The sequence below is a fragment of the Furipterus horrens genome, unplaced genomic scaffold (genome assembly GCF_987537825.1).
Source record: "Furipterus horrens unplaced genomic scaffold, mFurHor1.1.pri manual_scaffold_2, whole genome shotgun sequence".
NCBI classification, from domain to species: Eukaryota; Metazoa; Chordata; class Mammalia; order Chiroptera; family Furipteridae; genus Furipterus; species Furipterus horrens.
In genome coordinates, this window is record NW_028327172.1 from 59097532 (window position 1) to 59117547 (window position 20016).

At 42.1% G+C, this 20016-nt stretch overlaps 1 protein-coding gene across 3 annotated transcripts; it reads right to left on the minus strand.

The window, feature by feature from the left end:
• Positions 1–2357: 2357 nt before the first annotated feature.
• On the minus strand, positions 2358–19342 carry PRSS23 (serine protease 23). 3 transcript variants are annotated; one of them, XM_090265757.1, is made up of 2 exons: positions 19227–19342; positions 2358–3854 (listed from the first exon to the last, which is right to left on the minus strand). In XM_090265757.1, exon 2 carries the CDS (start codon positions 3839–3841, stop codon positions 2708–2710), a length of 1134 nt encoding a protein of 377 aa, XP_090121883.1. In that variant the 5' UTR covers positions 3842–3854; positions 19227–19342; the 3' UTR covers positions 2358–2707. The 3 variants fall into 3 exon arrangements, with proteins under 3 accessions (XP_090121883.1, XP_090121882.1, XP_090121881.1); XM_090265756.1 differs by lacking the exon at positions 19227–19342 and adding an exon at positions 10876–11018; XM_090265755.1 differs by lacking the exon at positions 19227–19342 and adding an exon at positions 6378–6468.
• Between the last annotated feature and the right edge of the window lie 674 nt (positions 19343–20016).

A 20016-nucleotide genomic window follows, 5' to 3' on the forward strand; every position in this document is an offset into this window, starting at 1 on the left:
ACTAGTTCCTTTACAAAATTCTAAATTCCAAATAAAGTCTATGGGAAAAATGCGTCCCAAATTCTGCGAAACCTTCTGATGTTACTTAGCAACAAATGATATTCAGGTTTCTTCTCTGCTGTTTTGTCTGAACATTTTCAAATCTGGATACGGGTTCTGGTTAAACCCCAAGGGCACCGACAGCTGAAAGCACTTAGGGCTCATTGGACTTTGTGCATCATCGTCCTGACCCACAGGCTGTGACAGCAATCCCCGAAATGTATTTATCAGAACACTAAACTGTTCATAAGTATTATAGGAGAAAACAGGGGTTCAGTGATCAAAGACGTTTATTGAAATGCAGGTTTTAAGATAGTAACATGTCTCTTTAGTACAGGACTTCTTGGAGCTTTTAAAGTGCAAACAAGCATGTGTGAATCCTTGATAAAGAGGGGATATTGAAAGGCATTTCCCTCCTCCTTGACGATGGTGCCCTTTTCATTGTGGTAGAAAATCTGGAGGGCTGAGTGTTTAAGGCACACACTTTGGGAAATGTCCTACTTGTCTTACTGGGAATATATCCTTACAATGTACAACTAATACATGTAAGGCACTAATTATATTAATAATATCATGAGTCCTGTCTCCTTTTTATTTCAATTTCCATGATAGTTTAATACCATGCTTCCTTTTATTACCACTGAAAAGATGGACATGTGGAATGGTTTTACAGTCCTATGAGTTATGTTGTATAGAGCGCATGGTTACAATCCTTTAGTAAAGTACATCTAAAAATTGATGTTATTTTGACTTTGTGCCATTACCTCCCCATGCTGAGGGAAGTGTAAACTTTGCAAAAGAAGAAAATGAAGAAATCAAGGTGTTGTTGTTGTTGTTTTAAATCAGTTCTATTCTAGGTATTCAGGGAACATCTTTGCATACCAAGCAAAAGCAAAACCAAACAAACCCCCCAGATACCAGACATAGAGATGGAGACTGCTCTTCTTCCTCAGGCCAGATTCTTGCTAGATTCCCAAGCAATTGTTCAGAAACTCAGAAGATTCCTGGCAGCCCTGCATCTCTTTGCTATGCACAGTATTTCTTACGTGATTTGAAGAAAGCAGTACTATTGTACTCTTGAGTGCCTTATCAGGATGATCCTTCCAAAGAGCTCAAGAGACATACAAGCCAAAAGCCACCTGAAGGAGGTGTAGGAATCAGTGCTGTATTTGAGTATCCTCATAAGCAGTCACAAGGCAGGCTGAATTTACCCGGCGTACAAGAACAGCAAACACCTGCCTTGTAATCCATTTAAAAAGAAGTGTTCAGGCTGAGAGGCAAAAAATAAAAACAAAAGTCAAACTCTTTCCTTTATATACTATGACTATCATATTGATAAAACAGTCATAACGGCATTTATCAGAGTGATGATTCTGATCCATTTGGCAGTCTCCCAACTGTCACTGTTGCTATTGTACTTCATTATATATGCCTGCAGCTTAGAGTATTCCAGTAAAAAGGGCCTTTTTAAAGCTAGTAAAAAAAAAAAAAAAAGTCATGTTATTTTTTTCTTAAAGCACCTTCCAAATATTTTTACTCTAAAATAAGTCAAGTACAAGAGAAAAGTCTCCAAATTGCACAAGTACGCAGCTCCCCGAAAGCACATTGAAAACTATGCAGAATAATTTTGATTAGGCTGTCTTACTGTGCCAGGCTCCAAACAAGTAGTTATTCTGTTGTGACATCTGCCAAGTAATGCATCCTTTGTTCTCTGGAATTTAATTCATTTTCAATTACTCCATCCAAATGATAAAACATGAGATGTGCTACACTCTGGGGGTAAAATGCAATGATTGTTTTTAGTGTGACCACACTGTTAGCTGGGAAGCAATACAGCCTGTTCTAATTAGGCCCTGATTACCATCTTCTGAAAAACAGCTAATTCAAGAAATGTGAGTGAAATCCTGTTAAATGGAAGGGTTGGCATAAACAACTTGCCTACTCTAGTGTGACAGCAAAGCTGGCAGTGCCATATACAAAGTCTTCCCCAAAAGTAAAGCAACAGTCTTTGCAAGAGAAACTATTTCAAAACCAAAAGCAGCTTGGGTACCGACTGACTATAAAATATAGTTTAATGAGTGTACCAACACAGTCAACAAATTATTCTACTGATCAAGGACTACTGTGCAAATGCCTCAAATCTGAAACATTATAACTGCCTGTCTCCGAAGAATTATGAAGGTTCCTAAGAGTTGTGTGTGCTTGGGAACACTGCCATCTGAAAACATCAGTGATTAGGCATTAAAAAAACAACAACAAAAAAACCCAAAAGTAAGATGACTCTCAGGAGAAAATACACACATATGCACACATAAGAATTTAGCTCTCCTGTATGCCACATATTTAATATAAACCTTTGAAACAAGTTCAGATAAAATAAAAATCAAAGTTCTCAAAAAGTAAAAGATTAACTTAACTGCTAACTAGTCCCTACTGCCCCAAACATCAGTATTCTTTTTATTTCTATGCAAAAGTATGCCTTCAAACTGTTTAAATGATATGATACACAAACCAATTTTCAAATAATAAAGTCATCTTGTGATTTTAACAAATTAGGTAAAAGATATTATGAAACATTACACACGCACATACACCCCAATGACAAAATTTGGCCTCTCCTAAAATAAGTACACAAAGACCTTTCAATGCAGCAGGAAGGACTACTGTGTCAGCCCTCCCTACAATCCAGGTAGTTTCCTTTAATCCAATAGCAAATCTGAGCGTATTTGAGAGGGGTGATTCTAACAGCCACATTGAAATCCTGTGGAGAACCATTCATGTCTACCCACTGGTGCCCTGAAAAGATGCCAATAATTTTTCTCTCCCACTTCTGCTGCTGTCTCTTCCACATCCTCACATAGACCCCTGATCCGCTGGCCCCAGGTTGGGCATCGCATTGCTGGTAGAGCAGGTCATAGGTCTCATCTTTAACGTCACAGAAGCGGTACACCAAGTTGCCCGGTCGATCGTTGTCATAACCAGAGAAGTGGATTCTGCCCCCTGGCAGCTGCTTGGCGGCAGGACTCACCCCAATCTTCATGAACTTTCTCTTGTGGAGTTTTTTGAGTTCCAGGAGGGCATAGTCATAATCCATGCCAATGTCGTTGGCATTGCCCTTGATCCAACCTTTGGGCACATGGGTGCGTTTCACTCGGATCCATTGAAATTTCATCTTCTCGGGCACTGCTGAGCTGGAGTTGTTGGCCCCTCGACCACCGTCTTTAAACTTGGGCTTCAGGAAGCCCACTCGAAGTTTCTGGGTTCCTTTCACGTAGGTCTTCCCGTCATGTATACAGTGGGCAGCTGTGAGGACGTGCTTCTCTGACACCAGCGTGCCAGTGCAGCCCGTGGATAACTTTACTGAGGTTGAGAAGGGGTAATTGAGCAGGAAGTCCTTCCCAAAAATGCTGAACCTGCTGTCGTAACCGTAAATCTGCCGCTTCCTCCGAGACTTTCCCGAAGACTCGGCCCCACCACCACTGATGACATAAATGCCCACGTGTGTCTCTGTGCGGCTGCCATTGGCATAGAGTGTTTCGTAAGACAGGTACTGCTTGACCTCTTCATAAGTGGGCAGTGGAGTTCCCTTATGACACTGGGGTCCACAGGAGGAGGACACTTCCAATTTGGCTTTGGCCCCAAAGTCTGGCTTCGGTAAGTGGAGAGTGGACTGGGGCAAAACGACAGGGAGGCGGTAAGCAGGCCAAGTGGGTTTCCAGTAGGTAGCAGAGGGGCTCGCCTGCCCCACAACACAGAGGAGGAGGAGAAGGAGGAGGAAGAGGAGGCCTGGAATCCCCGCCATGCTGAGCACCACTCTGTGGGAACAAAGACAAGCAAGTCAGGAGGGGCAAGGGGCTCCCCGCTCTTCTCACCATAGAAGCAGTCAGTGGTATGCCTGTCATTGTTTCTAAGTCTGTAAAGCCCCCTCAGGAATCAGGGTGTGGAGAGGAATCCCTAGATAATGATCTCACTTACAACGCAGGGCTTGACCTTGGAACATTCCCGTGGCTAGGTGCCCAAAATGAAATCCGGTGTTCATTCCCGTCTATGTTTAAGATGCTCCTAAGGACAGCCCACTGCAGGACAGCGTGCATAGGGCATTAATCCCCAGATGAACTGATGGGCCAGCCCCAATTTCCATGTAAGTTTGAGCCTTCCTTTGCTTCTGTGCTCTCATTCTCATTATAGCATGAACTTGGAGCATCTACAGAGCAACTTGCTCATATAAAGGATAAGTTTAAATTACTCAGCTTACTGAGTGACAAGGCATCAAGGAGGGACGGCTCCACTGTGTCACATGTACTAGGACTCCCACTGTCTCTAAATAGTGGGTGCATTCAGAAGGGTCTAAGACTGTTTTTCTTTGTTTGTTGGTTTGTTTTGCTTTGAATTTAGAACACCCTTAACTATTATAAATTTAGTGCCAGAGTAGTCAGGCCTCTAACAAAACATTTCTTCTTCCTCTGGGTTTTGTTTTATACTACCAGGACCTTTGTCAAAGGTCAGTCACATTATGACTGTGACTATTGATTATCTTTTCAGGTCTTTGTATCTGTGGTCCCAGCTAGTCAAAACACCTTGAATTTGGGCCTAGGCTAGCACTCAACATGGATTTGTTGAATGAATGATTATATTAGTGGAAGAGTGAGTGAGTGATTGCTGTGGCTCAAAAAATACTTTTTGAATGATGCATACAGAGATGAATGAGGATGATGTGGTAGCTCAGAGAACGGGCATGAAAGCAGCTGTAAGGGTAAGAAGAGGGGAGGCATTCCAGAGGAGGTGATGCTTGAGATGGGTTTTAAGCTGAATAGAATTTTGATAACATAAGGCAGAGTGAAGGATACTCTTAGAAGAAACAAGTCTGCGAGCCCAGGGAGACCCACAACAGTGTGAGTCATTTCAGGAATTATGTTTAGCTGAGCCATGGTGGACCAGTGGAAGAGGTGGGAGCATCAGGCAAGAGCTGGGTTATGAAGGGCTGTGTGTACGAAATGAAGGAATTTGGTTGTTATCCTGAAGGGTATGTTTAAAGACTGATCAATCAGCCCCACAAAAAAAAGAAGACGGGAAGTAGTACTTCCACAAATGTTCAAGCATCAGTCGGCTCTGACTGGCTCTGAACCTTCTGCTCAAGAGAAGCTGACTTAGCAGGTGGCGTAATTCATTTATAATCAAACATCCCAAAACTAAGACAAGGAGGGGTTAGGTCTCAAGAGACCAGTGGAAAGTAGCAGGAGTCAGGAAGAAACTGTTTCATTATTCTCAGCCTCTCCCTCTTTGAGAGTACAGACCTGTTGGCAACTTTGGGTGCTTTTTGCTTTCTTTTACATAAAAACTGAAAAATCCCACGGAGCTGATCTAGACCATCTGAGCATGCTAATCTATATCCCCACTATCCGCACGCTACATTTCTCAAATATGTGGGTGCCCCACCCACCTCTTGGATCCTTTTGCTTGTCTCTTTCTCTTTGATTCTATTTCTGCCAGGGAGAACAGGGATGGGAAAGGAAAGGAATGAGGTCCTGGAAAAGCCTATTCCTTGGGACTTTCCAGTTCCTTGAAACTGCTTCTCCACATTTTTCCAAATAGGAAGGTTCCCTGGGCCCTTCTGAGGGATGAAATACATCTAATTATTTCTCTAAAGTCGTGAAAGCATGGAGTGCATGTGCACACATGTTTAAGGGTACAGTCAAGACTGAAAATTCTAAGTAAACGAGGGAGGGGATGCTGAGGCTAGTAGAGGCCTCCTCCCCAATGGGAACTTTATGGGTGGGGTAGGTGTGGTGAGGACAACCCTATAGGAGACTATGAGGTGCACTCTGTACCTGATTATTCCCATCTCCTGGGTGAGGACCCAGCTCTTGGACATATCTAGGGCTTGAACAACTTTTTCTCCCTGTAAGTTGCTGTCTAGGTGACTAAATGACCCCACACCAGAATCCGTGCCAACTGTGATATGCAGTAGGAGGAATCATGTATCTCCCACAGGGCTATATCTTGGACCCCTAGACACTATCCCTTCCTTCCGTTGACTAATACGGAGGGTGTTAATGCCTGCTAACAGCAGATGTGGTAGGCCAAGTTCTCCTTCAGCTTATCTTAAAGACAGAAAACTCAGAATTCAGACAGAGGTGCAAGCTGCCAAGTACACCTGTTTTCCAAATATGACTCTTAGGGGAAAGAGAGGAGGAGGTGAAATAGTATTCTACTACATGTTATCGTAAGATGCATATAGTATTTTTAATGTGCATGACAAACACGAGAGTTAAAATATGCTCATATTTATTATCTAGATCATGCATCTTTAAATGCCAAACCTCAAATGTGTACGTTACCTGGATTCTGGGAATACAGAGTTTGAATGATCCACTGCAGCAGAATCGCTCCAGTGGCATCTGCCTTTAGCTTCATCCATTTATCCGAACACTAAAACAGTCCATTGGCAAGGGTGTCAGGGAAGAGGATGGCAGGAAAGAGTCTGAAACTAGGTTCCACCTGGGAACCTTGTATTAATGAGTTAACCTCCTCTCAGGCAAAATTAACTCTGACTTCATTTTTTTCAAGTGCTTTGCCTGTAGTAAATCCCTATTTAAAAAAATACTTTCAAAGGCCTTGAAACATGCCTCCTTCCACAAGTGGCACCACGGCATAGCTCTTTTTGTTGTTGGTTTTTTAGTGTCTTTCTTTCAAAAAGAAACAATGTTCTTAGAAACCAATTCATGAGAGTTAGTGAGTCTGGAGAAGTGAGAACGAGTCTCTTCTTGGGCGTGAGTGCTGGGCTGTCAGTGAGGCTCTCTGACTAGCCACAGCTTCACTCCAGGCTCTCCACGTGGAGGATCAGATTTGTTCTACAGCACAATAAGGGATGACTAAGTCAGGCACCTCTAGGACCACTTACAAATCACAGTCTGCTACACAATGCTACAGAGTGAACCACAGAATGTTACTATTCTAGATAGAATATCATCTAATGGGTATCATATAATATTACTATTTCAGAGTCCTCACAACTTAAATTCTGGTCATTTAGCTAGTTAAGATGTCATCCATCTACAAAAAATAGAACTGCTAAGCCAGAGGGCATGGTGAAGTTCTAATCCTTCAGAAATAAGCTTTTCAAATACCTTAAGAAACAGTAATTCCATTCGTTTGAAACATTGCTTGCAAGTCCCCTATGTTATTACTTAAATGTATCCATTAACTTGTGGGGTACAACCTTGTTTTGAGATTTCTATCTTGATTAAAGTTTATATATAACTCTGAAAGCTGTAAAATGGATTTTAAAAACACATTAATTCACATTTAGAAATCAATGCAGGTCAAATTAGTCCAAACTGATTTATTTATTTATTTTAAATACCTGATCAGAAATTGGGAAATAAAGTTTGTTTTCAGGTCCCCAGGTGGGTTTAAACTGATACCATATTTAAGTTACAGCTTCATAAACTGCTCACTCCTTTACCAACTGTGTGTATAGGGTGGTTTTTAAATATCGCTATGAGTACCAGGTGATCTCTTTAGTCTTTTCAGCTCTGGTCATTTCAGGTCCAGGATTCTCTAATTTTATAATTTTCTAGGATCAAAAAATCCAGATCAAGCACTACATTGTTTACAGACAACTGTCATTTACTGTTCAGGCAAGAGCTTTTACTCATGAAATTATGGGTGGAGGCACTGGGGAAAAGGACAAGGAAATTTTATCATGTTATTCTCTTGCTTATCTGGGGACAAGATTCCCCTGATCAGTTGTCCAAGGAAACAAAGGCCTCCAGCAGAGGGCAGCTTTCAGGGATGGAGGGAAGGTCCAGCACTCTGAGGGAAGTGTGAGAGGGAACTGAGCCTACTGCTTGCTCCCTGAGGTCCTTTCCTGAGGCACTCACACCTTCCCCTAACCCCTTCCCCATTAATAATGCACAGGGGTTGGTGGCTTTGCATTAATTTCTCAGCTCACCTGATTATAGAAACAATTCCCTAGGAGACAAATAATTATTGTTTCCACTTTTATAAATTGTAGGTAAGCCTGTGCCATGCCCATTTAAGTATTTAAATATAAATACTCTAGAATGTAAACAGATGTAATAAAAACATTCATATGCTCACAACTAGAAAGGTAACTAAATGGGTTATATAACTTTAAATTCTCTCTCTTTACAAATGAATCACCTTGTCCTTATAGAAATGTCTGGAAACCACACACCTTAAAAAAGGACTGAAGATTTCTAAGCCTTACCTGATTGTATCTAAATCTGGATGAAGAAAATTCAGGTCTACAGCATTTAATTTTTAGGAATAAGGCTTACAGGGTAAGAATTCCTCATGTACATATATATTTTTAAAGTTCTCAACTGAGCGTTTTCATGCATCTCTTCACCGAAATGGCAAAGCAGAATGGAAAATTAAGGTAGGCAAATATTTTTTCACCATGCTTAGTAATATGGAAACTGTACTCCTTCTGCAACTGTGTATCTGACTCACAAGAGGATTATACATTCCATGCTCTGTCACTCAGTGTGAGCCATTGTCCCGCTGTACACTAAAAATACGTAAACCTTATGAGGATGCTGCCACTTCATGAGCCCACTACCAACCTTACGGTGAAGGAACAATGCACATTAGCTGATGTGCAAACAACACTCAGTCTGCTGGGAGGCTGCGCACCAAGACTGCTCTCCCATAGTTCTGCACCTTCCTCTTCAAAACTGCAACAACACAGGTCTCCTCAAGAGGGCAAGTGTTTGAGAGAATGATAAACTCCTATAGCAAGTAAGGGCTGGGAACAAAAATCTAATTCGTAGGATAACATATAAACTACTGCACAACATATGAACTCCTGTGACCGCTATAAACAGTCACGACAGAAAGGAACAGTGGGAAAGTTTGTGAATATAAAAGTTGGAAGAAGGACAAAGGGTTTTCCATGGAATCTGTGACCAGCGATACTGAACAGTGAAACCATGCTAATTCCTAAAGCAAATACCTAAAAATGAACAAAGCTCTGCAGCCACGCTTGCTCTCATTTTCCAAAGTCACAGAATCTGTTAAAAGAAAACAGACCTGGTCATATAATGGTTTAAGAATTACAGTCTTGTACAGGAAAGAAATGCAGGGCATTTACAAGTCCAGCCACCCTAAACATAATCTTGTGGTCAAACAAAGCTTAACTTCTTCTCTATCAGATTTTAGGCAAAATGAACTACCCCAGTGACCTGGGACAAACCTGGCAGAAGAACAAGAACAGAGTGAATAAAACTGTCAATGATGAATCCATGAGAAACAAATTCCCCGGAGTCAGTGGGAGTTATGCATGAATAACGCCTGGTGAATTGAATCCTAAGGGATGTATGAGAGGGAATGTGCAGGAGAACTTGAGACTCTTAAATAGTGCAGAGCAGGGCCAGCAATGTTCTCAGAGCCACTAATGGGCACTTTGGCATTTATGCTACAGACAGAAAAATGCACCCACCATTCACCAGCTACCTGAATAAGCTGTCAGTGTTACAAAATGAGGTCCATATTAGTTACCTTGGAAAAATGCTTCCTTTCCAGTTCATGCACAAGAAAGCATGACAGATTATCTCTTGACTTTATATAAGTGGGAAAAAATACCAAGTAAAACAATTTACTCAAATGTAGATAGCAGCACACATATGATCACAAACACTTTCACAAATAAATATAATGGGTTTTTTTTGTGGCATTTTCTAAGTTCTTTCTCCCTAATGCCACCTCCAATCCACTCCTGTTTAACAGAGACTTCTGGAGGGACTCAGTGATAAGTCTATTTTAAATGCTCTTATGTACAAATAGGGTCCTGAAGCAAGTGTACTACATATCCCGATATTAATTTGGCATTCAGCTTTTGGCCACAGCTGACTTCAAACTGTGAATTTAACTCTTTCCCACACCACCACGCAAAAAATGATTCTCATATAGGTCTACCTGATCCTAAAAAGTGCTTGGGAAGCCCTCAAGTTCAATTTCAGGAGCAGAGAGGAGTCAGCCCTATGTCAACACTAACTGGGACCTTTCCACCCCCTAGGGGCTGTTTCTGAAGTCTCATGGGTGTCACCCAAAGGGCAGTAAAACAAACAGGATTTTTATCAGCTCTTTTCTTATGAAAGCAAACCAAATTTGCACTCCGAAGGGGAGTGGCAATTTTCCTTCACCTAAACAATTCTTCTTCCTCTTTTAAACATTTTTCAAACTTGTATTTATAAGTTAACTCGTGAATACATGTCCACTGCCTGAAGAAGTATTTGCTTTCAACAACCGTTGTTCACAGACACTAGTTTCTTGGGGACGTACTCGGTCAACTCAGGCTCCACAGAAAAGATCCTATTCCCCAAACTGTGTTTCCTGCACTTTTTTGCTTGCTAAGGTGTGTTTACAATCACGTGCTCCGCGTTTAAAATTAATATTCAGATCTTGATGTTGAAACACATATACACAAAACTCAAGGAAAACAAGTGGTGGTGGTGGTAGGTACCTGCAGGAGGTGGGGGTGTTGCCACCTTCCAGCGGAGGGGTGCTTGCCCAGAGCCAGGTCTTTCTCCACTCCCACCCGGCACCCAAGATAGTAGTTTCTTCAGAACCTCCTTTCCCCATCCCCTTCACGGGTGACAGTGCGTGAATCCAAGCGCCCAGCAGCGCCCGAGTCTCCGCACAGTTCCTTCAGGCCGCTTGTCCCAGCCCCGGAGCTCCGAGGGCGACCCGGCCAAGTCTCGGGTGCCCACTCAGTCACCCCACCCAGTGCGCACCGGCCCTTTGTCTCGCTCTTCCCCTCACTGCGCTGCCCCGCGTCCGGGAGGGAGCCCCAGCCGTGCCCGCACTCACCCGCGCCGAGCTGCCCGCCGGGGCCAGGGTTCGTTGCGCGGCTCAGACAGGTGTGGGCGCCGGGAGGGCGCGCTCAGCTCCCATGCCTGCCCCGCAGCGCGACCAAGTGCAAGCGGGCAGGCCAGCAGCGCCGGCAGCGGGCGGGTCCGCCCCCCGAGCCTCGGGAGGCCCGCCCGCCCCGCCTCCGCCCTCGGGGAAGCCGCGTGCCCTGCAGCCGCCCCACCCCCGCAGGCTGCCTGCACCCCTTCCCGTGGCCGCCAGACTCGGCCGGAGCAGGGCCGCGCGACCCCGCGCAGGTGGGGCCCGGCCTCTTGGCGCCAGTGAGCGCCTGTTCTAGCGGAGGGCAGGCCCTGTTCCGGACCTATGAGCCTTCATGCTTCCAACCCTGCGCACCCCCGGGGCTGGAGTCCCCTACTTGTTCACAGAGACATATCCTGCCCCCACCCGCCATCGACCGAACTGGGGACGTGGGCCACACCTCGTGCACAAGGAAGCCCTTCCGCCTGGCTGGCGAAGAACCTCTGCGTTCCCCACCCCACAAGCACTTGGAAAGATTTTAGGTGACGACCGAGTTCCTTCCCGCTTCACCCAGTGTCTCAGGTGCCTCCAAGGAATGGAATCCCGCATTCTGGTGACACGACCACCAAAGCTTTTCCTCCTCTACTGCATTGCGTGGGGCCTGGAGCAGGACAGGGGCATGGCAGCTCTGAGTGCTGGCGGGAGAGGCCACGGGCCTCGGCTTTTTGTCTCAGCACCAGCTGGTGGAGCCACCTCCTTGCCCAGTGGGCCTGCTTCCCAAAGTCGCTCCCAAGGGACCACAATTGGGGTTCTTCCTCCAACCAGGCAGGCGACTGTGTCATTTAAGAACCTAGCGGTAGACCCTTCGTATTCTCTTCCAAATACCTCAGTATTTTATTTAAATGAGCATTTACCGAGCACCTTGAGCACCTTCTGTGAACCAGCTTTCCATGTAGGCCATTGTGGTGAAGGAGGAGCAGATTACCACTATTTTACAGATAAGGAACAGAGGCGGTTACAGAGGTCTAAGGACTTGCCCCAAGCACTGAGATCACATGTCTCTTAGCTTTTCTTCCTCCCATCAAAGCCTGCTCTCAAAAAGGGAGGGTCTAACATACTATTTCACACCAAAGTGTTAACGACATGTCTAAATGTGTTTGTGTTTGTAATCTGTTTTAAATAGCAAAGCCCAAAATACATGTTATTATGTAGTGGTTCTCAAATGTGAGGGAAACCGATATTCTCCACTATTTTAAGGGCAACATTTTCTTAGACCACCTCAGTATTGGCTTAAATTATTTTCTTCAAAAATGTTGCGTATATACACACGCATAAAACCAGACATGACCGTATGTTATAGCTTTCGAACAATTCTGGAATAAAATAATAACAAATTTATAAATTAAATACAAAAATCTCCTCTCAGAATTATAAAATATAAAGTAGTAATGTTTACTCAGCTACTAGCATTATGTGGTACTGACTGCCTGGCCTGGGTGCATTTGAGTTCTGTGCAGCTCTCCACCATTGTCATGGTGTGCCAGGTGCCCTGAATTGACCCAATTTTCTCACCTCTTTCCTGTTCCATCTATCACACCTCCTCTCCTCACACCCTGTGTCATTGTAATAACAGCTTTTGGCTCTAATACATCATTTAGAGACTAACTTTGCACCATTCCTTTATTATTAGCCTAAGAACTGAAGTGGTAACTTCTGGTGTCAAGGCAGAGCACACATAGGCACTGAAATCTCAAAGCAGTACTTGCTACCAGATGCTTATCCCAATGGTCCAGACTGTGTTTATATTCTTTTAAAAAATCTTATATATAAAAAAAAGAATTTTTAAGGGTCTGTAGTTCTCAACTAGAGAAACACCATTAAAAATCAAATACTTAATAGAGGAGCTGAGGGTAGAATTGGAAGGAGGGGGAGAAGGGAGAGACTTTCTTCCAACTATGCTTGAGTTTTATTAGTTTTACTCCAACTCAACAAATATTTATTTAGCGCATATTACATGTAAAGTATTGTCCTAGGCTCCAAATTAAAGAGATGCCCATGGGAAGACAGAACAGGACATAATTAAGAGGGTGCCAACGGCATTCAACTACGGGAGTACTATTTCGGGCTCTGCCTCTTATTTGCTTTGGAGCATTGGCTTAACCTTTCTGTGCCTCAGTTTCCTCCTCTGTAAAGTGAAGACTATCTCAGAGGGTTATTTTAAAGAGAGTTGAGTGAATTAATACACCTAAAATGGTTAGCACATTGCCTGACACACAGTAAGCCCTTAATAAATATTGGCTATTATTACATTTGTTATGTGACAAGAATGTTCCTTCACTCTGCTTTGGAGCACCATCTTTCAGCACACCTCAGCCCACTGTTACTTTCATTGTCAATTTGTCCTGGAGATTTTAAAAATAACATTGTAACCAATTTGGGGAGCTAGAATCCTGGAGAACAAGATGATTATTGCCGTCATTCAGAGTGAGAAACTGAGAGACAAGGACCCAAGAGCCCATCCCTTCCATACGGCCATTCCCACAGCCAGCCTCAAGCCTACTGCTCCCTACCCAGACAGGAGCTCTAACTATGGGTGACCAAGGGCAGCTCGGGGCTTGAACAAGCACCACTAGCTTCTGTTGTTTCCTGGAGCTGTCAATAGTAAATGAGAGGATGCTACCTGGCTCTAAGGTCATCACTGTGATTGCCATAAGAACAACATTGAGGACAGATGTATAGAGTACTGTGACCTCCAAAAGAAATGCCCTGTGTAAATAGCAGGTATCCTCACGCTGAGCCTAGATATTTGCTTTTCTTTTTGTATTTGCCCACTCCCCTCCCTAAAAAAACAAACAAAATCAAGAAACCAAAATCCCCACTGCTTCTTAAGAATTCAGTTCAACTCCATAATCACAGTTCTCAAATACTTTCCATGTGCATAGCAACTGAGTTGTTAAAAATGTATTCAGGTCAAGGCCCACGCATTTACTGAGGACCAGCTCTGTGTAAAGTGACTGTACAGAGGCAAGTATCCTCACCTTTAGGAATTTATGCTATGCATAGAAATGAAGCAATATCAAAGATAGGAGAAAATGAGGAAAAGGTGATCAGGCTACAGCTAAAAAGCATGGAAGAGGGAATTATTCATTCCCACTCTGGCAGGGATTGATGGCTTCCATAAGGTAGTACAATTTGAGCTGAAACTCAAAGGATGAAGATCTGAGCAAAGCTTTAGCAAACATCCTCCACTGTAGAAAGGAGAAAATCAGTGGGTGAATGAAAGGGGTAGAACTAGGATTGGACTATAATATTGTAATTATAACTATGTTCATTGAATGCATGCTATGTGCCATGTACTGTGCAATATACTTTATTACAAGTTCTCTTCACAGCAAACAGAAAACTAGGGACTGTGATTATCTCCATTTTGCAGATGAGGAGACTACGGTTCAAAGTGGTTAAACAGGATACTCAGTGCTTTACAATTGTGACTTCTGCTCAATCTCTTCCACTCTTTTACCAGTCTCTGTTCTGTGTTATATTGCTTCCCAGGCCTGCCTTTTCTTGGTTTACAGTAAGGCAGTTGAATCAGTTGCTGATGATGTCACTGCAGCTTTAAACATTCTTTTGATTCTATCTTGCTCCTGTTCCTTTTGTACAATCACTTAGTGATGGCCTGTTAAATGGCCTCAGAGCAGGAGACAAGATGGGACTGAAAGGTAAAAGGAAATAGCATGGCAGGGAGGTGAGAGACCCAGTACCAACTCTGAACTGCTAAACTCAATTTTACTGCTCATTTTTCATGAGGCCAAGATCCATATGCAGTTTCACAATTTGTCTGTTTGAAAGTTAACAATCAATGAGGATTATTTCTAAGGAGATAAAATTACATATTTAAAAATCATTTCCATATGGTTTCTTATATGCACAATAATATAGATCTAGTGGTTTACAAGTAAGTAAGGGGGTTTTCAGAATCACATAGTGCGTGAAAACAGAAATGGACCTAGTGACAATACAGAGGGTCAAGAGGGGACAGTTTATACCCGTCTCTGTGACCCTGGCTAAATTACGTCACTGGCCTGGCCTTGATGTCACATTTGTAAAACAGAGCCTGGATGACCTATTGTAGTCTTTCAATTTATGACATTGTAATTCTTATGGAGGATAATCCATATATCTTTGGGCATCCCTAACATGGGGGCCAGAGGTAGCAAAGAATGTAAATTCAATTTAGAATTCATACTGACTTGGATTCAATTTAGAATTTATATAGTCTCTGGGTGACCACGAGCAAGTTTTGCAACTTTTTGCACCTCACTTTTCTCATCTGTACAGTGGAGCTAATTGAGGGTTGTTGTAAGGACTCTGAGTTAATCAGTACAAAGCACAAAGCACAGGGGTTATCACAAAATAAATTCCAAATTGACATTACCTATTATTAATATTACTACTACTACTACAACTACTACTAATACTACTACTACTACTACTGTGGATACTCAAGAAATGTTTTGAAATTTGTTGAATGAATGAATAAATAAATAAATAAACAAACTTGTTATAGTATCAATGCCAAAAAGTTTAACCCAGGTTTTCTAAGAAAAAATTATCTCAGGATTCCTGTTCAACTCAAAATCTTTTTGTCATAGGTCTCATCTGTAGGCAACAAAGAGTTTCTTAGTATCAAATTCAGGAAAAATTACAGATTCAAATGGGAGCCAGGGTTGTATTTTTTTGTCTGCTAATTTCCACCTATGGTACATAAGTTGCTTTTTTTTATTCAGTAAACATTTATTGGACCATTTATATGGTCAGATCTATATATTTGTCAGTATTTTAAGGGCAAAACCTATTTTTTTCTTATGATGGTAGCTTTAAAATATTACATGGTAAAAATAAATAAATAAAACCATAACAAGCTTCTATATTTTTTTTAAAAGCTAACAAAAAGAACCACTAAGAAAACCTTGACAGAACTTAATCTTTTTTAATGTATTTGTATTACACTTAAGACTTTAAATTTTTTTTGTGTGTTTGTTAAGTATAGAATACTTATTTTAGGTGTTGGGAAAGAAAAGTAGTCAGTATACTATGAATATAAATATGTGAAGGTGTAATACATAAAAACTTAATATAAAAAAAAAACTTAATATATAAAGTAGTTGTATAGTTAAATAGTCACATATGGTGCCTTAAAAAAACACACACACACAACTGCACAACAAAGAAAGCTTTACTATAATCCTACTTAAAAGAATATAGCATCTAAAATTATTAGGAAGAAAAACAGGCTTTGGCACTAGCAATTTCCTGTATACTGTGGACATTATTTTAAACTGAAAAACTAGAAACATTTTGAAATAACTGTGTTTCTCATTTTCTCTCGTCAAAGTCAGAAAGTCTCCAAAGGCCAACACTGGAGTTCTCTGATGTACTCTAAGTTGCATACTGGATCTCATGATCAAGAACAAAAGAGAAAACAAAGATTTTTTTCTTCCTTTAACTTAAGGAGAAGGAGCAGAGCTGCTGGCCGTGAAATAGACTTTAATAACATTTGATAAGCTATTTATATTAGAAAAATGTCTACCAGATCTTTATACATTTAAAAGTCATCTTTGGAATATCCTTTTGTTTTAAATTTATGTTTATATTTATTTATAAGTATTGGATTCTCTTTTCTATATTATGTGGAATAAGTTTTTATGTGGTTAAATATGGGGGTCTGGATATGGAAATTTAGCATCTTTCATGAGGTTTCTCCTTTTTTCACTGGCAAATTCTACTCATCCTTCAAGTTCTCTGAAACCCTTCAGTGCTAGATATGTAAGTCTAGTCTCTGTGTTTCAGAGAATTGTATTGAAATCATATCTTACATTGTAGTTATTATATATTTAACTGTTTAACCTCAAGTGGTCCAGAGTTCTTTACAGTTGTCCCCAGCCTTTTTGGCACCAGGGACCGGTTTTGTGGAAAACAATTTTTCCACAGACTGGGGTGTGGGGAATGGTTTGGGGATGATTCAAGCGCATTACATTCAAATTCATCTCCTGCTATGTGGCCCAGTTTCTAACAGGCCCAGACCAGTACAAGCAGGATCTCTGTCTTGCTCGTCTTTCTAATCTTTATGGTTTTCAAATATTTATAGTTATCGACTGGTCTAATAATCTAGACAAGAGGCTGGCTCATTTTAATTAACTTAAAATATCAGATCTGAAATAATATGACTTGCCAGCCACTAGGAACAGGGCACATTGTATAATATACAAAATTTTACCACTGGGGCTCCAATATTTTCCAAGATATAAACCTCAATTTCTGTTTGATGCCCATTCACCATTCTTTCCTTACTGGTCATGTCAAAATAAAAAATTTGATTTTTTCCTTGGCCTGCAAACTACATTTCACTGAGCATGCTGTGACTAAATGATGGCATTCTAGGCATCATTTGTCCATGACTTGTGGCATTCCCAACGACTCTCTGCAAAAGCCTTTGGAACATGCTGACTTATAGCTGACACAGTGTGTTCTGAGTCACATTGCCAGGATTCCCCGAAATCGTGGAATCCTATTGAACAATATGTGTTTCCCAAACTCTGTTTCCTACCACACTCTGGAAGATGTTAATAGACCATCCATGAAAAAAAAGGTAGTCAAATATGCATATGAGCCTTTCAAATGCTCTGAGAAGCCCTGAGTAGAGAAACCTGCTTAAGGTCCTTTATTTCAAAGATATCTGATCAATCTTATTCGACTGTGGACTCTTTTTTTTTTTTTTTTTTTTTCAGTGTGGTAGTAACTCGTCATAGAACAGCAGAATTCTATAGGGTGCAGTTGGAAAAACACCATCCATAAGCTTACTCCACTTTTGGGACTGAACCACTTCTGTTCCCAAACGTGGTTGGTGACTTTACTGCTTCAGTGCTTTTGCTCATATTGGAAACTCTTTCCTTCATGCCCATGTGTCTCAATTCTACTCATTTTTAGAAGGTCTAACAATTTTACACCCTCAACAAATCATTTTTGTTGGCCTTTGATTTCTACAACTTTCTCATGACTCTTATAATTTTGTTTATTTTATTATCAGTTTACTTTTCCTCTCTCCTACTAATGAATATTATGGATTTGAATCTCTGACCTGCATCTCTTTTGCCAGATGTTGGGGTCTTGACAGGAACACAGTTTGCCCTTGATTGGTTCAAATGAGGAGACTTTAATAAAGTGGCTAGTTACGGAGGTGAGAACAGACAGGGTTAAGGGAAAAACAAGGACAGAGAGCCCCTGGGGGCTAGCAACATGGGGAAGCCATTGCTACTGTTAGGGCAGGAAGTAGAAGGCAAGAGATGCTACAAAAGAACCTGGTGGCCAGGCTGTGCGGTCCAGGGAGGGATGCAGCTACCACGAGAACCTTGTGCCAAGGACGCAGGGAGTGGGAAAGAAACATCCTGACCTTTTCTTCCACCCTCTGACCTCTGGAGCCTGCCAAAATCAGCTCAAAGGAAGCCAGGTTGGCTGTCTGCAAGGCTCAGCCTCCCATACACAGAGCAGGGCAGCAAAGGGTAGACAATTGCAGATGGAGAGGAGCCAGCACATTGGGAATGCATCAAAATATTAACATGTCATATGGTGCCTGATCCTCCAATTGTTAGCTACCCAATATTATTATTTTTATTTTTACTATAGCAACTCGATGGACAGCTACTAGTATAAAAGCTAATTGAGGAAGGTGGTTATTTGTCGCCCTTACACATCCAGCACAAAACCCCACTCATCATAGCGAGACCCCAAATTCTGTAGGCGAAAGGGTGCCCTTTTGAACAGAGATAATAGGAAAGCATGTTTGGCTGTTTTGACTGACATCTTCAGCCAATCTGACCTTGAAAACAGACAACAATGAGCTACATTTGAGACTTATTTTTAGTTTTAGCAGATTGTTTGGGAACTTCTTAGACATAGCTGGAAGCCTCTGGCTCTCCTTCACCTCGGTAGAAGGGATAGTTACTCAAAAACAAGCCAGCTCCCAGACCTAGCACCCCACAGCCATCCCTGGAAGGGCAGTGACTTCTCATGATTTGAAAACAAAGCAAGGAGGGCCACTGCAAGGGTAAAGCAGGAAGGTTTGAACCTATAGAAACAATTTGCTTCCTGCTCTTTCAGACCAGTCACCTGTTTTATTTCAAACACAGGATCACCTGGCGACTGCTGCCCTGGGTATACAGATCAGGGAAACCACAAGAATAATCATTCATGTTCTGTTCACTTCAAAGCTCGTAGAATAGGCAGGATGAGAGAAAGCCCTTTGGCAGGAGCTCCGGGGCTGAGGTGGGACTTACCCACATGAAGACACGTGGATGTTCCTGCTGGTGGCCCACAGGGGCCCTCCTCTGCAGCTTGTGCTCTTAGAGGAAGGACAAGTTAAGAGGTCGACAGCTCCGGGGATCCTGTCACCCTGACAGAGCAATGAAGCTCATGCTGGGAGGAGATTCCAGTACTGACACCAGCAGCTGCAGGTGGGGACGTCCTTCAAGGAGGAGTGACATTTTATCCGGGTTTATGAGTGAGAAGAACACTAGATCCTGTGGTATCTGTAAGTAGTTGTGCACATTACTGCCTTGTTCTGAAAAATCAAGACATGAGCCAAATTTGTTAAATAAGTGGCTCTAAAGTCAGTGTCCACTCTTGTGGGCCTGGCCTTTGTTGGAGCACGCAGACATTATCTCTTTGCTCAAGGCTGGCTGAGGCCCTGTTTGAACAACAGCATACAGCCAGAGGGAGGGCATCTTCTCCACATAAGCAGTGGGCCCGCTCCATCAGACGGAGTGATAACAGGTAACAGAGTGGTGTGGGAATTGTGCTGTCAATAAAAATGAGCTTCTCCTAGCAATGTGACAGCATTCTAAAAGGACATGGTTGTTTTGCTTGAATGCTGAAATAAAAAAGGCACTTGGCTCTAATCCAGGAAGATCCAGGAAGGCCTAACCCAGCCCTAAACCTCTCTGACCTCACAGTTGTACAAATAGTACATTGGCAAGGTGAAGTCATCCCAGTTATCTACTCTTTCAGGACAAGAGATGGCAATGTCTCGCTCTCTTTTTAACAGTGCAATAAAATTGAACTCTTAAA

Bases quoted from the DNA above. Each gene is read 5' to 3' on its own strand.
- PRSS23 (XM_090265755.1), bottom strand. From the start codon at position 6,457: ATGGATGAAGCTAAAGGCAGATGCCACTGGAGCGATTCTGCTGCAGTG. The intron at 3,855-6,377 runs GTAACGTACACA...TTGTTCCCACAG, and splicing joins TCTGTATTCCCAGAATCCAG to AGTGGTGCTCAGCATGGCGG.